This window comes from Oncorhynchus clarkii, chromosome 31 (assembly GCF_045791955.1).
Source record: "Oncorhynchus clarkii lewisi isolate Uvic-CL-2024 chromosome 31, UVic_Ocla_1.0, whole genome shotgun sequence".
Classification (NCBI taxonomy): domain Eukaryota; kingdom Metazoa; phylum Chordata; class Actinopteri; order Salmoniformes; family Salmonidae; genus Oncorhynchus; species Oncorhynchus clarkii.
The window spans coordinates 42277447-42291641 of record NC_092177.1 but is presented as its reverse complement, the minus strand read 5'-3'; the positions used below and the strand labels follow the sequence as shown (position 1 = coordinate 42291641).

The following is a 14195-nucleotide window of genomic DNA, read 5'->3' as shown; positions in this document are numbered from 1 at the left end:
GAGAGCGAGGCAGGCAGAATAGAGAGAGCGAGGCAGGCAGAATAGAGAGAGCGAGGCAGGCAGAATAGAGAGAGCGAGGCAGGCAGAATAGAGAGAGCGAGGCAGGCAGAATAGAGAGAGAGAGGCAGGCAGAATAGAGAGAGAGAGAGAGAGAGGCAGGCAGAATAGAGAGAGAGAGCGAGAGGGAGGCAGGCAGAATAGAGAGAGAGAGCGAGAGGGAGGCAGGCAGAATAGAGAGAGAGAGCGAGAGGGAGGCAGGCAGAATAGAGAGAGAGAGCGAGGCAGGCAGAATAGAGAGCGAGAGGGAGGCAGGCAGAATAGAGAGAGAAAGCGAGAGGGAGGCAGGCAGAATAGAGAGAGAGAGCGAGAGGGAGGCAGGCAGAATAGAGAGAGAGAGCGAGAGGGAGGCAGGCAGAATAGAGAGAGAGAGAGAGGCAGGCAGAATAGAGAGAGAGAGCGAGAGGGAGGCAGGCAGAATAGAGAGAGAGAGCGAGAGGGAGGCAGGCAGAATAGAGAGCGAGAGGGAGGCAGGCAGAATAGAGAGCGAGAGGGAGGCAGGCAGAATAGAGAGCGAGAGGGAGGCAGGCAGAATAGAGAGCGAGAGGGAGGCAGGCAGAATAGAGAGCGAGAGGGAGGCAGGCAGAATAGAGAGCGAGAGGGAGGCAGGCAGAATAGAGAGCGAGAGGGAGGCAGGCAGAATAGAAAGCGAGAGGGAGGCAGGCGGAATAGAGAGCGAGAGGGAGGCAGGCAGAATAGAGAGCGAGAGGGAGGCAGGCAGAATAGAGAGCGAGAGGGAGGCAGGCAGAATAGAGAGCGAGAGGGAGGCAGGCAGAATAGAGAGCGAGAGGGAGGCAGGCAGAATAGAGAGCGAGAGGGAGGCAGGCAGAATAGAGAGCGAGAGAGGGGCAGGCAGAGAGCGAGAGAGGGGCAGGCAGAGAGCGAGAGAGGGGCAGGCAGAGAGCGAGAGAGGGGCAGGCAGAGAGCGAGAGAGAGGCAGGCAGAGAGTGAGAGAGAGGCAGGCAGAGAGAGAGAGAGGAAGGCAGAGAGAGAGAGGCAGGCAGAGAGAGAGAGAGACAGGCAGAGATAGAGAGAGAGGCAGGCAGCGAGTGAGTGAGAGAGAGGCAGGCAGAGAGTGAGTGAGAGAGAGGCAGGCAGAGAGTGAGTGAGAGAGAGGCAGGCAGAGAGTGAGTGAGAGAGAGGCAGGCAGAGAGTGAGTGAGAGAGAGGCAGGCAGAGAGTGAGTGAGAGAGAGGCAGGCAGAGAGTGAGATAGAGAGAGGCAGGCAGAGAGTGAGAGAGGCAGGCAGAGAGTGAGAGAGAGAGAGAGAGAGAGAGGGAGAGAGAGAGAGTGAGAGAGAGGCAGGCAGTGAAAGAGCCAAGGACAGAAGCAGAGATAGATGCAAGGGGAGACCGAGAGGAAGGCAGGCAGTAAAAGAGCCAAGGACAGAGACAGAGAGGCATCTCCTGATGCGCAGTTCCAGACCCTATGCCTGGCACGTTGCTTCTCATTGAGCTGACAAAGAGCTTGAATAATGTATCTATCACTCTTGTTGAGTGGGGGGACCGGGCGGTGGTGGAGGCTGCCAGCTTGTTATTGTCTCATTACAGGTGAAGATGACATGTGGCGGTGCAGCCTGCCGTGGCCTGCTCTGCCTCTCCATTTGCCCCGGTTTCAGGCACCTCGCCCTGGGTGAGGAGAACAAGAGAGAGGAATAGCAATACTGTAGAGAGGTAGAGATGGATGGATGGATGGAGGGAGGGAGAGAGAGACCAGCCATGTCCCCTTTATCCCCAAAATGACATTGAATTGCTCCCCAGTACTATTTTCTTTGGCAGGAAATACTGGTATCGATGAATACGGGATTCAATAAAAGCAGGAGATGAGGCTCTCTCATCTGTGGTCAAAGGGCCTGTGTCTGTTCTCTAGAAATCTCCGCCTCTCCATCTCTCTCATTTTCTCTCACTCTCTCTTCCTGACTTTCTCTGTATCTACTTCTCTTTTCTCCATCTCAATTCAATTCAAACAGTTATATTGGCATCAAACATATGTTTACATTGCCAAAGCAAGTGAAATAGATAATAAACAAAAGTGAAATATTAATTTACGGTAAACATTACACTCACAAAAGTTCCAAACGAAAAGAGACATTTCAAATGTCATATTATGGCTTTGTACAGTGTTGCAACGACGTGCAAATATAGTTAAAGTACAAAAGTGGAAATAAATAAACATAAATCTGGGTTGTATTTACAATGGTGTTTGTTGTGTCTCTCTCCTTTCCCTCTCTCAACCCTTCTTTCCCACCCTCCCTCCCTCTCGGTGGTCTCTTTTTGTCAATTTGCCTATGTTTCCCGGGGCTGAAGGGGAAACTCAATTACTCAGTAGCCTGGTTGGTCTTGCTGGATGCCCTCATGATTGATGTGATGTGGTGGCAGTAATGTTAATATCATCCCAAAAGATTGATTTGGGCCAGGGTCATTAAGCAGCCTATTATGGCCTGTGTCTTTCATTTCCAAGAGGTTAAGGTCAACGGAGAGTGAAACCTGAGTCATAAACCTTCCGTACAGAGTGGTCAGCCTTATGGGAGTTGCTGAGTGGAAAAAATTATATCAAGAAATTTCCATAAGATGTGATGTAAACAAATGTATTGGCAGATATAGTCTCTTCTAAAGGTGTCACGCATACTGTACGTACGACGCGAATACTCACCTAATTATTCTCAACTAGAATACACGTCATTATTCTCAATTAGAGTACTTGTCATTATTCTTGACTACAATACATGCATCATAATTATTTGTAGACACACACTTCACATGTTCTATTCAAAAGCATGACTCAGTGGCCTCAAATGGGTGAATATGTAAATATGTGCAGTACTACCCTTTATTCTGATTGGATTTGTATAGAGTGAGTGTGCTTGTTCCAAAGTGCGTGAGGAAAAAAACATGACATAGTCTTTTCAATACACTGAATATAACTTATCCAGAGAGATTGTATAAGTATTAAACAACAACCCACTGGCACGTTGTGTTACACATTCTTTCTGTGAATCACAAGGTGTGACATACAAAGGCTTTTGAGTTTGCTTTGTGCAGAGGTCCAGGTGTATTGGACTTTAGAGAAAGGATAGAGGTTACAGGTAAAGAAGAAGAGAAAAACGACTGTAAATTGAGGGTTGACGACAGATGTGTAGCAAACTAACTGATTTGTAAATGGGAACTTGAGATCCCCCCCAAAAAAAAGGACTAAGAAAGACCTTAGCATGGGGGAGAAAGAGTGACATAAGTCATGGGAAGAGGTCCCAGAAAGAGATGATCTTAATAAAGAGGGACACATGGCACTGAAGTAGGAGGTGAGGAAGCTGAGGTGTGACAGAGAGCAGGATACTCCCCCAGAGAAGCCAGCAAAAACAGCCCACCTCAGACCTGGACCACAACCTCAACACCACAATGGGACAGACAGAATCCACAGAATTGAACCCCTTCTGGGAAAATTGGAAAACTCTAGACAAAAAAACAACATGAAGAGTTATCTATCCAAAACGGAGATGTATAGATAAACCACTTCTGCCATTTGAGAAACCACGTATTCACCCTGCACACTCTAATTGACAAATTAACAAACCAAAACATAGGCAAAGTCTTCTCATGCTTAGTTTTAATTTACAAAAGCTTAATTTGGCATGTGGGCCTGCTATACAAATTGATATAAAGTGGTGTTGGGGGGAAAAACATACAACATTATAAAATCCATGTACACAAACAACAAGTGTGCGGTTAACGGCCTTCTATGCCATAAAAATTAACATAAAATTCTACATACCAATTTGGATCTGGCAAAAAAATACTTGAATCAGTTATAGAAACCATTGCCCTTTATGGTTGCGAAGTCTGGGGTCTGCTCACCAACAAAATGGGACAAACACCAAATTCTGCAAAAATGTCATCCTTGTACAACGTAAAACACCAAATAATGCATGCAGAAAATAATTAGGTCGATACCCGGCTAATTATCAAAATCCAGACGAGTCGTTAAATTCTACAACCACCTAAAAGGAAGCGATTTCCAAACCTGCCATAACAAAGCAATGACCTACAGAGAAAGGAACCTGGAGAAGAGCCCCCTAAGCAAGCTGGTCCTGGGGCTCTGTTCACAAACACAAACAGACCCCACAGACCCCCAGGACAGCAACACAAAACCCAACCAAGTCATGAGAAATCAAAAATATAATTACTTGACGCATTGGAAAGAATTTACAAAAAAACTGAGCAAACTAGAATGCTATTTGGCCCTAAACAGAGAGTACACAGTGGCAGAATACCTGACCACTGTGACTGACCCAGACTTAAGGAAAGCTTTGACTATGTACATACTCAGTGAGCATAGGCTTGCTATTGAGAAAGGCCGCTGAAGGCAGACCTGGCTCTCAAGAGAAGACAGGCTATGTGCACACTGCCCACAACATGAGGTGGAAACTGAGCTGCACTTCCTAACCTCCTGCCAAATGTATGACCATATTAGAGACACATCTTTCCCTCAGATTACACAGACCCACAAAGAATTCGAAAACAAATCCAATTTTGATAAACTCCCATATCTATTGGGTGAAATACCACAGTGTGCAATCACAGCAGCAATATTTGTGACCTGTTGCCACAAGAAAAGGGCAACCAGTGAAGAACAAAAACCATTGCAAATACAACCTATATTTATGTTTATTTATTTTCCCTTTTGTATTTTAAGTATCTGCACATCATTACAACACTGTATACAGTGCCTTGCGAAAGTATTCGCCCCCCTTGAACTTTGCGACCTTTTGCCACATTTCAGGCTTCAAACATAAATATATAAAACTGTATTTTTTTGTGAAGAATCAACAACAAGTGGGACACAATCATGAAGTGGCAGGTTGGATTGGATTCAGGTCTGGACTTTGACTTGACCATTCTTGACCATTCTAACACCTGGATATGTTTATTTTTGAACCATTCCATTGTAGATTTTGCTTTATGTTTTGGATCATTGTCTTGTTGGAAGACAAATCTCCGTCCCAGTCTCAGGTCTTTTGCAGACTCCATCAGGTTTTCTTCCAGAATGGTCCTGTATTTGGCTCCATCCATCTTCCCATCAATTTTAACCATCTTCCCTGTCCCTGCTGAAGAAAAGCAGGCCCAAACCATGATGCTGCCACCACCATGTTTGACTGTGGGGATGGTGTGTTCAGCTGTGTTGCTTTTACGCCCAACATAACGTTTTGCATTGTTGCCAAAAAGTTCAATTTTGGTTTCATCTGACCAGAGCTCCTTCTTCCACATGTTTGGTGTGTCTCCCAGGTGGCTTGTGGCAAACTTTAAACGACACTTTTTATGGATATCTTTAAGAAATGGCTTTCTTCTTGCCACTCTTCCATAAAGGCCAGATTTGTGCAATATACGACTGATTGTTGTCCTATGGACAGAGTCTCCCACCTCAGCTGTAGATCTCTGCAGTTCATCCAGAGTGATCATGGGCCTCTTGGCTGCATCTCTGATCAGTCTTCTCCTTGTATGAGCTGAAAGTTTAGAGGGACGGCCAGGTCTTGGTAGATTTACAGTGGTCTGATACTCCTTCCATTTCAATATTATCGCTTGCACAGTGCTCCTTGGGATGTTTAAAGTTTACTCATTGGCTGTTTACCAGACCAATTTTCCCTCCAGATGAAATAAGTCACTTATTACACCCAAACTCCCTGTTGGTGCAGCATGCTTGGTGGGAAATGAAAAATGTTCTGGAATGAATACATTTAAGATACTTTTTTTTGTACTGTTTCTTCACCCACTTTTTTTCCCTGCTCCTCCATTAATTCAGTTCTACCTGTAACTGGGTTAGGTTAATAACCCATCTCGTGCAAATTCCATGTTTTTGTCCCAACTTTGTTCTCACGTTTATCTGAAAGAACACCCTCAACAATACCACATTGTGTAAGGTAATCTGACAATGTGATTTACAAGAATAGTCATTCAATGTAGTATATATTGTTTTACATTGCAGATTTTTTCACATGATAAATGTGAAAGAATAGTAGAACAGAGAATGGATTGAGAGAACAGGCTGTAACACAACAACATGTGGAAAAGTCAAAGGGTATGAATACCTTTTGAAGGCACTGTACATTCACTACTTGGACAATTGATTTGATAGCATATTTAATATATGCAAACACATTCTATGAATTGATAGTACACCTCTCTGTTTTCTTTTATTCTGTAGTAATGTGTTCAAGCTAATCAAAACAACGTTTTTTTATGATACGAAGCTAAACAATACAATGAAATGCCTACTCGCAATAAAGCTCTCCTCGCAAACAATAATATTAAGCTATTTGTATTTACATTAGGCTATAGCCCCCAAGTGCCTATACCACATAGTCGTATGGCTGTTAGGCCTACTGCAAATTGTTGTTTGTTCCTGCACTGGCCGAATGACAGCGCTATCCTTCCGCACCACAATTTGGATGAACTTCTTTAACATTATTGTGCGATCCTGGCCGCTGCTCTTTCAGCACCACGAAGGGCTCTCCAATCGCTGAAAAGGACATCTCATCAAGATCTATTGCCTAATAGTCATACTCATCACTTATTATTATTATTATTATTATTACAAATAGAAGATCGTCACTTCTCACCATGGTGCTCGTTCAGTAAAGTTTGATCAAAGCTGAATAAATGTCTTGCAAGATAAAATCATGATTCATTAGCATTTGACATAACAGAACAAAATATATGTACCATAACATAGACCTAAAACATTACTGTTAAACCAAAAACACCTTTTCATTTCTAATGAGATTTTAGGGTGGCAATTTCTTTGAGAATATGTGTGGGCATAGACAGATGTTGCAATTGGAGGATGCTTTTTTATGCATATTCTATAATGATACAGTAAGCTATTAAATTGGCTACATCTGTCAGTATGAACTTAGATTTTTCACCCCCCAAAAATAGTCATTTAATAAAACAACAATTTGGTGTGACTTTTTCAGGTAAGATACAATTATCTAATGATCTTAAGGTTCTGGAAACTGTGAGTCCTTGAACTATTACCTGCTATTGATCTGAGGAAACAAACCATGTATACACAACCAATAGTTTTTATAACACAGTTGGTCACCTCTACTGACTCCCCACCCCGCATGCAGGAGCGTAATCATCGCCTGACACGAATTAGCATAACGCAACGGACATAAATATCCCTAGAAAATATTCCTATTCATGAAAATCACAAATGAAATATATTGAGACACAGCTTAGCCTTTTGTTAATCACCCTGTCATCTCAGATTTTCAAAATATGCTTTACAGCCAAAGCTAGACGAGCATTTGTGTAAGTTTATCGATAGCCTAGCATAGCATTTTGTCCAGCTAGCAGCTTGGTCACGGAAATCAGAAAAGCAATCAAATTAAATTGTTTACCTTTGATGAGCTTCGGATGTTTTCACTCACGAGACTCCCAGTTAAATGGCAAATGTTCCTTTTTTCCAAAAATATTATTTTTGTAGGCGAAATAGCTCCGTTTGTTCTTCACTTTTGGCTGAGAAATCGCCCGGAAATTGCAGTCACGAAAACGGCGAAAAATATTCCAAATTAGCTCCATAATATCGACAGAAACATGGCAAACGTTGTTTATAATCAATCCTCAATGTGTTTTTCAAATATCTATTCGATAATATATCCATTGGGACAATTAGTTTTTCAGTAGGACCGATTGGAGTAATGGCTACCTCTGTATTTTACACGAGAATCTCTCTAGGGGCATCAGGTGACCACTTGCACAATGTAGCCGCCTAAAAGCTATTCTTCAACATAAATGCGTAAAACTACGTCACAATGCTGTAGACACCTTGAGGATTTCGCCTGCAACATCAGTTCTGTTATACTCACAGACAATATCTTTACAGTTTTGGAAATGTTAGAGTGTTTTCTATCCAAAGCTGTAAATTATATGTATATTCTAGCATCTTGTCCTGACAAAATACCTTTTTTTTCCAAAAATGAAAATACTCCCCCTAGAGTCGCAACAGGATTTATCAACAGAAAGAGAAGGGAGACTGTTTGTACAGGCCCTGTACTATATTTGATAGACTCAGTGATTTTGTTTCTTAATTATCCCTACACAATTCCGTCACCAGTCCTGGCTATCCCCCTTCCCACATCCATCTTTATTAAAAAAATACATATATTTATTTTGTAACCTTTATTTAACTAGGCAAGTCTTACTTACAATGACGGACTACCCTGGCCAAACACCCCCTAACCCGGACGACATTGGGCCAATTGTGCGCCGCCCTATGGGACTCCCAATCATAGCCGGTTGTGATATAGCCTGGAATCGAACCAGGGTCTGTAATGACGCCTCTAGCACTGAGATGCACAGAGGCACTGAGACCTCTGCGCCACTCGGGAGACCCCATCTTTGTCCACAGCCATGTTGTTTTAGATACGAGGCATCGACTCATCAGGTATTTTGCAATAGCTGTACAACAGTGTAGCCCAATCCAACCCCCAGTATTGGGTAGTGGTATGTTCATGGGAGATGAGACTGTCGGTCTATCTCTGCCAGCAGCAGGTAGGGTCTTTGTGAAGGCATCAGTGTGCAGCATGTTACAAAGCCTCTCTTTTGGAGGTTCTACACTGGAATCCATTTAGAGGAAGCATGGCCGCTTGTGTTCAGCATGTATGTTAGTCGGGAAGGTTGGCAGCTATCCTCATTGAATAACTCTCTGTGGGATAGACCTCTGTGTCAGTTCAGCTTTAGCTGATTGATGGAAGTCAAAGTGAGAGAATATATCTGGAGCCATTCCCATCCCCATAGAACTCTCTGAATACGGTGGCAGAGTTTTGGCTCCTCTTCACAGTATCACCCTTGGGAGATTGTAAATGACATGACCTCATTTGCTATTTAAATTATCGATCAAATCACTGTGATCCAGAAAGAACACTTCTAACTTGTGTTGTTGCAATTCATTTTTTATTTTTTGCTGTATTTGACAGAGGTGCTGGAGCTATTTTGACGTCTGAGTTGGGCAGGGGTAAAGATAGGAAGACACGCAGTATCTAGTACAGGTAATCATTCTCACCTACTGGAGTCCACAGTGCTTTGACATACTACTCCTGATGTGTGCTGTGAGAAGGTGTGATACCTGGGGATCCCATGGCCATGACCCCCTTCCTCCTGTCAGAAGAGATCATCTGGGCTTCATCTTAATTGCACCTACAATTCCCCCCAACTGAAGTTCAAGGCTTTGATTTGTGTTATGCAGTTATCAATATCAGTGGCTAGATCAGGGTTGGGCAAATCTTTTTGCTTGATGGCCACGTCAGGATTTCAAAATTCAATGGAGAGCCACAGAGATTTGAGGGAACAATTTCTTCATTAAAATCAATTTACGGGCCAGAAAAAGAGCAGTTTTTTTAAAACGTTTACGTCCATTATAATTTCGACATACTTTCTATCTAGTTTTATATATATATATACAGTTGAAGTTGGAAGTTTACATACTTAGGTTGGAGTCATTTAAACACGTTTTTCAACCACTCCACACATTTCTTGTTCACAAACTATAGTTTAGGACATATACTTTGTGCATGACACAAGTCATTTTTTCACTGTATCACAATTCCAGTGGGTCAGAAATGTATAGGTAGGCCTTGAAATACAACCACAGGTACACCTCCAAATGACTGAAATTATGTCAATTAGAAGCTTCTAATGCCATGACATCCTTTTCTGGAATTTTCCGAGCTGTTTAAAGGCACAGTCAACTTAGTGTATGTAAACTTCCGACCCACTGGAAATGTGATACAGTGAATTATAAGTGAAATGATCTGTCTGAAAAATGTATTGTGTCATGCACAAAGTAGATGTCCTAACCGACAAAACTATAGTTTGTTAACAAGAAATGTGTGGAGTGGTTGAAAAACGAGATTTAATTACTCCAACCTAAGTGTATGTAAACTTCCGACTTCAACTGTATGTAGCTAGATTATATCTAGGCTAGATTATATAAATGGCCTTCGCTGTGTTTATATTTTTCACTTTTGAAAATATTTGATCTAGTACTTTATAATACTTTTTCGTAGGTTTTCCTGTGTCAGGATTGGCAAATATTTTGTGGTCACTTTTTAACAGAGTAATATGACTACCGTTTCAGGACTATAATAATGACATTCTTCTGTTGTACGTTTTCTCTCCAGGGAGGACTGAGGAACAGCAAGCATGAGTGTACATTGTCGTCACAGGAGTATGTCCACGAGCTGCGTTCTGGCATCACTGAGGACAAGCTGCTCATCTGCCTGGAGTCCCTTCGCGTCTCTCTCACCAGTAACCCTGTCAGGTAAGTGTCCTTACTCTCTTGCTTACTTAATCCTCTTGATTCTTTGGTGGAACATAAGGGTTCCACAGTGCAAAGTGCTCCCAAATAAACCTCCATTCTAGCCAACCTGTTCTTGATGTTCACTCCATTCTCGGTTTGGTTCTCCCCAAAAAACAAATTTGCGTTTTTTCCACTAATTGTGATTGGTCAAAAGAAATCAGATCTTTACCCATCAGATATTTTTCAATACTGATCTGCTAGTGGAAAAACGATCAGAATTGGGTTCTCTGTGTGAATGCAGCCCTAGAAATCAAACCAAATTGGCATCTGCTGGATTCCTTCTATCGCATATATGATGTATGTCAGGAGATCTTTTAGGCCCACACGGAATAATGGGCTTGGTTAAACAAGCATAGCCCGTAGCATAGCCCATTAGAACGAGTATAGCCAATGGTGGAGCCCACTAAACGAGCGGAAGCCCATAGTCTGCCATTCCATCACCACTCTATCCATTAGGCTCTTTTAGATAGGAAGTCCACTTTTCCACATCAGCCAAGCCAGCCATTCTCTGTATCTGAGACATTAAATTGCAAGGCGGCCCTCACCCTAAGATCAACCAGTTTGATTTTAATATCTCTCCCTCTCTCCCATCACCAAGAGTGGGTTTAGCTGCACACACCCCCCTATTTAAAAAAAAATCTGTTTTGATCATAGTAATGCACTACTTTAAAATAATTCCCCGTTTGTCTCAGTCCTTTTCCCGTTTCTAGCAAGCTTTGATTGGCCCTTCACTCAACCATAATTAGGCCATGGCGACTGCATTTGGGGAGCCTTTTTCCAACCACAAAGTTCTCATCTTCCGTTCTTGTAGATGGGGGTCTTCAAATGTAATTTGGTCCCAACAGCACAGAGGAATCCTCAATGATAGCAGAACACTCTCAATTATTCACCGAGCCCCACTGTTGGAGAGATTGCTTAATGTGAATCAATGAACAGTGCATATAAAGTGGTCATCAGATGAGTGGCAGATCTTCTTTTATGTCTGACTCCCAGTTCTTGGCGATGACCCGGCAGTGGCCCAGCGGGCCATTTATTTGATCCAGTAGATACAGCGGAGGCGTTATCTTAGCATCCTAACAGCTTGAAAAACGAATAGGCTTTGGTGTGGTCTCACTAGAAAGATCATGCTAACTCACAGAACAACACAATGTGCTCTGCACTCCAAAGCAATTAATAGATTTTTACCCCAAAAAATCCCGCCCATCTCGCTCTCTCACTGTGGCTGATTAATTGTGTTGCTAGAAACCAGGGGCCTCATTTATCAATAATGCATTGAAACTATTCTAAAATACTACTTACAAACAGAATTTAGAATGTTTGTACGCATAGAAAAGTGTTATTTATCAAAAACAACTAAAACAAATGTCATATGCACACCTGTAGGAGATAACATTGCTAAATACCAATTGGCCTCAGTGCTCATGCGCGACCTTGGCTATTTGTATTTCAAAACGCCTCTAATTAACAATATATTGTCAAAATCATCCCTTTAAAGTCTTTGGGGAATATACAACGCCGTACCTTGACATACAACGGCACAACCAAACATAGCTAAACTTTTCAGAGACGGAAATAGAGGCGCTAGTGTCAGAGATTGAGTACAACCAAAATGTTTCATTTGGCTCACTCAGTTCTGGCTTGACCAGTGAAAATCAAAACATTCAGCAGCGTATTTTGCGCATCACATTACCCGTCACCTGCACATTAAGAGTGGAAGCCTTTTCTGTTCACATAGTTGTACTAGTTTTTAGCTGGTGCTTTTATGGCCATGTGTGTGCTGTCTATTGCTCCGTTTGTATTTGGGAACTCATTGATGGCATCATGGCAAAGAAACTCCTCTTGACTTCAACCTGTTGTGCGATGGTGTACAGAAATTGTTCGTTTTGCTGATGATTGCATCCAAAACATTGGCTCATCTGGGGATGTGAGTGGCTAATCGGCAAACACCTGTTGCCAAAAACCCAAGGGTGGATAGCACTTCGATGCGCACCGGAATGGCATCTGTTTGCCTTTCTAAAGTCTTAAATCCCAAAATTGGTTTTGGGAAACGATATCTGATGAGCCAATCTGTACTTTCTGCAAAAAAAAGTCCCACTTTCACACGTGCCTCTAATTTGGACAAATTACTGTACTTTATATGAATTATTATTGTAACAAATGTACTGATGTGGTCAAATAATATGATAAAGCCAGCCTGTCAACGTATGTTGCATGAATTCACAATGGAAATGCAATAAAATCGAATTTAAATTTAAATAAATTATTACTCTCCCAATTTCACACATTTTGAACATATATTTTCCCCGTTCTACGCCTGAGAAGCAGTTCTCTTATTCCACCGCTTGGCACTGATGGGTACGCATGATCATGGCTGTGAATTTACACACACTCTCTCAAGCAAATGTTCATATTGATAAATCTCACACTTTGCGTGGAAATGATCCCACACATGGTTGGTTTACGCACAGATGTGTCCATACGCTTGATTGATAAATGAGGCCGCTGAATCAGAAAAAACGTTGCTTTTCTGCTTCTTTGAACAAAACACCAAGGAAGGATATACACAGCCTCAAGGTAACCTCCCAAGTTCTTGCCTTCATTAAGCTAAAGACACCCTTTTATTGTTCGGCTTTATCTGGCTTTGTGCTGTTTACCCACCAACTTCGCTTGCTACGTCTACCTGCCCATTAATCATGGGAAATGAGCGTAAATCACTTTTGCTTGAAAAGCCCACGTAACGCTCCCTGTGTGCCTTGCTGAGCTGTAAAGTTCTGCACCGCTAGCTATGAAAATCACATCACTCCTCACACGGCGACAGGCCAGTTGGTGCCAAGGGAGGCCAAGTCCGCCCTCTGGGTGTTTTCAAACCACTGAACTTGTGACCACTGAGCGAGGGAGCGGCGCTCTGCGGCAGCAATCATGGGCGCCCACGGAAGGCCAGGTCTAGCCAGGCACCCTGGGGTGAGACGGGGTAGAGCTGGGAGAAACACAGTACTGTTGGAAGCCTGCTCTTGCTACTCTGCTCCTCTTCACAACTTTCAGTGTTACACTAAAAGGGAATTGAGGGTGGGAGATGTTCTTGGAGCATAGCTAAGGTTACTCACAATTAATATGAATGCACTTAATTGTCACGGATCACAACACACAGGAAATGCAAACTTGCCGACCTGTGTTCTGATTGCATGTTAATGTAACCTTTTCTCTGCAATAGTCTGTGTGTTGGGAACAGCCATGCAAAACACAGCTGCTTAATTCACTTTATTTTTTAATTACCACCTGTGGACTACATAAGGACAAGCTTTACTGCAAGTGCTCTTTCATGGTTAGTTTAATAATTAATTTCACTTAAACAAAAGTAGATGCCTATAATCTTTGAAGAAAAATCCTATGTCAAAAGGACTTTCTGGCCAGAGTAAAATGACAAAAATAGTTGACAGCCACAAAGTTATCACCCTGCAGTACTACACTGTCAAAGACTTGTGTGGCTGCTCTAAGGGATTGTTTAAGTGACCTGAGCAGCAACTCTGGCTCCTCCTTTGGCACTAACTTGGTATAAGGAGGAACTTTGCATGCAGAGAAAATGCAAATCATCCTGTAGTTTTGCCAAGGGGCTCAGTTCTCCTTCTCTCATTGACCATAGAAGACTAACTGTATGCGTATGTTTGAGCAACAAATATGTTCCTATACATTTTATTCAAAATCCCTTTTAGCGTTGTTTTAGTAAGGATATATTCTGTATCTATCAGATTGTAATTCCGTGGTAGCGGTATTCTATAGTTATTA

The 14195-nt window shown here is 42.4% G+C and overlaps 1 protein-coding gene across 7 annotated transcripts in view; it reads left to right on the top strand.

The window, feature by feature from the left end:
* LOC139391116 (protein diaphanous homolog 2-like) overlaps positions 1–14195 on the top strand; it is a 637381-nt gene that overhangs the window by 149892 nt on the left and 473294 nt on the right. For all 7 annotated transcript variants that reach the window (XM_071138654.1, XM_071138656.1, XM_071138651.1 and 4 more), the window contains one exon: positions 10234–10373. In XM_071138654.1, coding sequence (XP_070994755.1) covers positions 10234–10373 — 140 coding nt within the window. The remainder of the gene's footprint in view (positions 1–10233; positions 10374–14195) is intronic.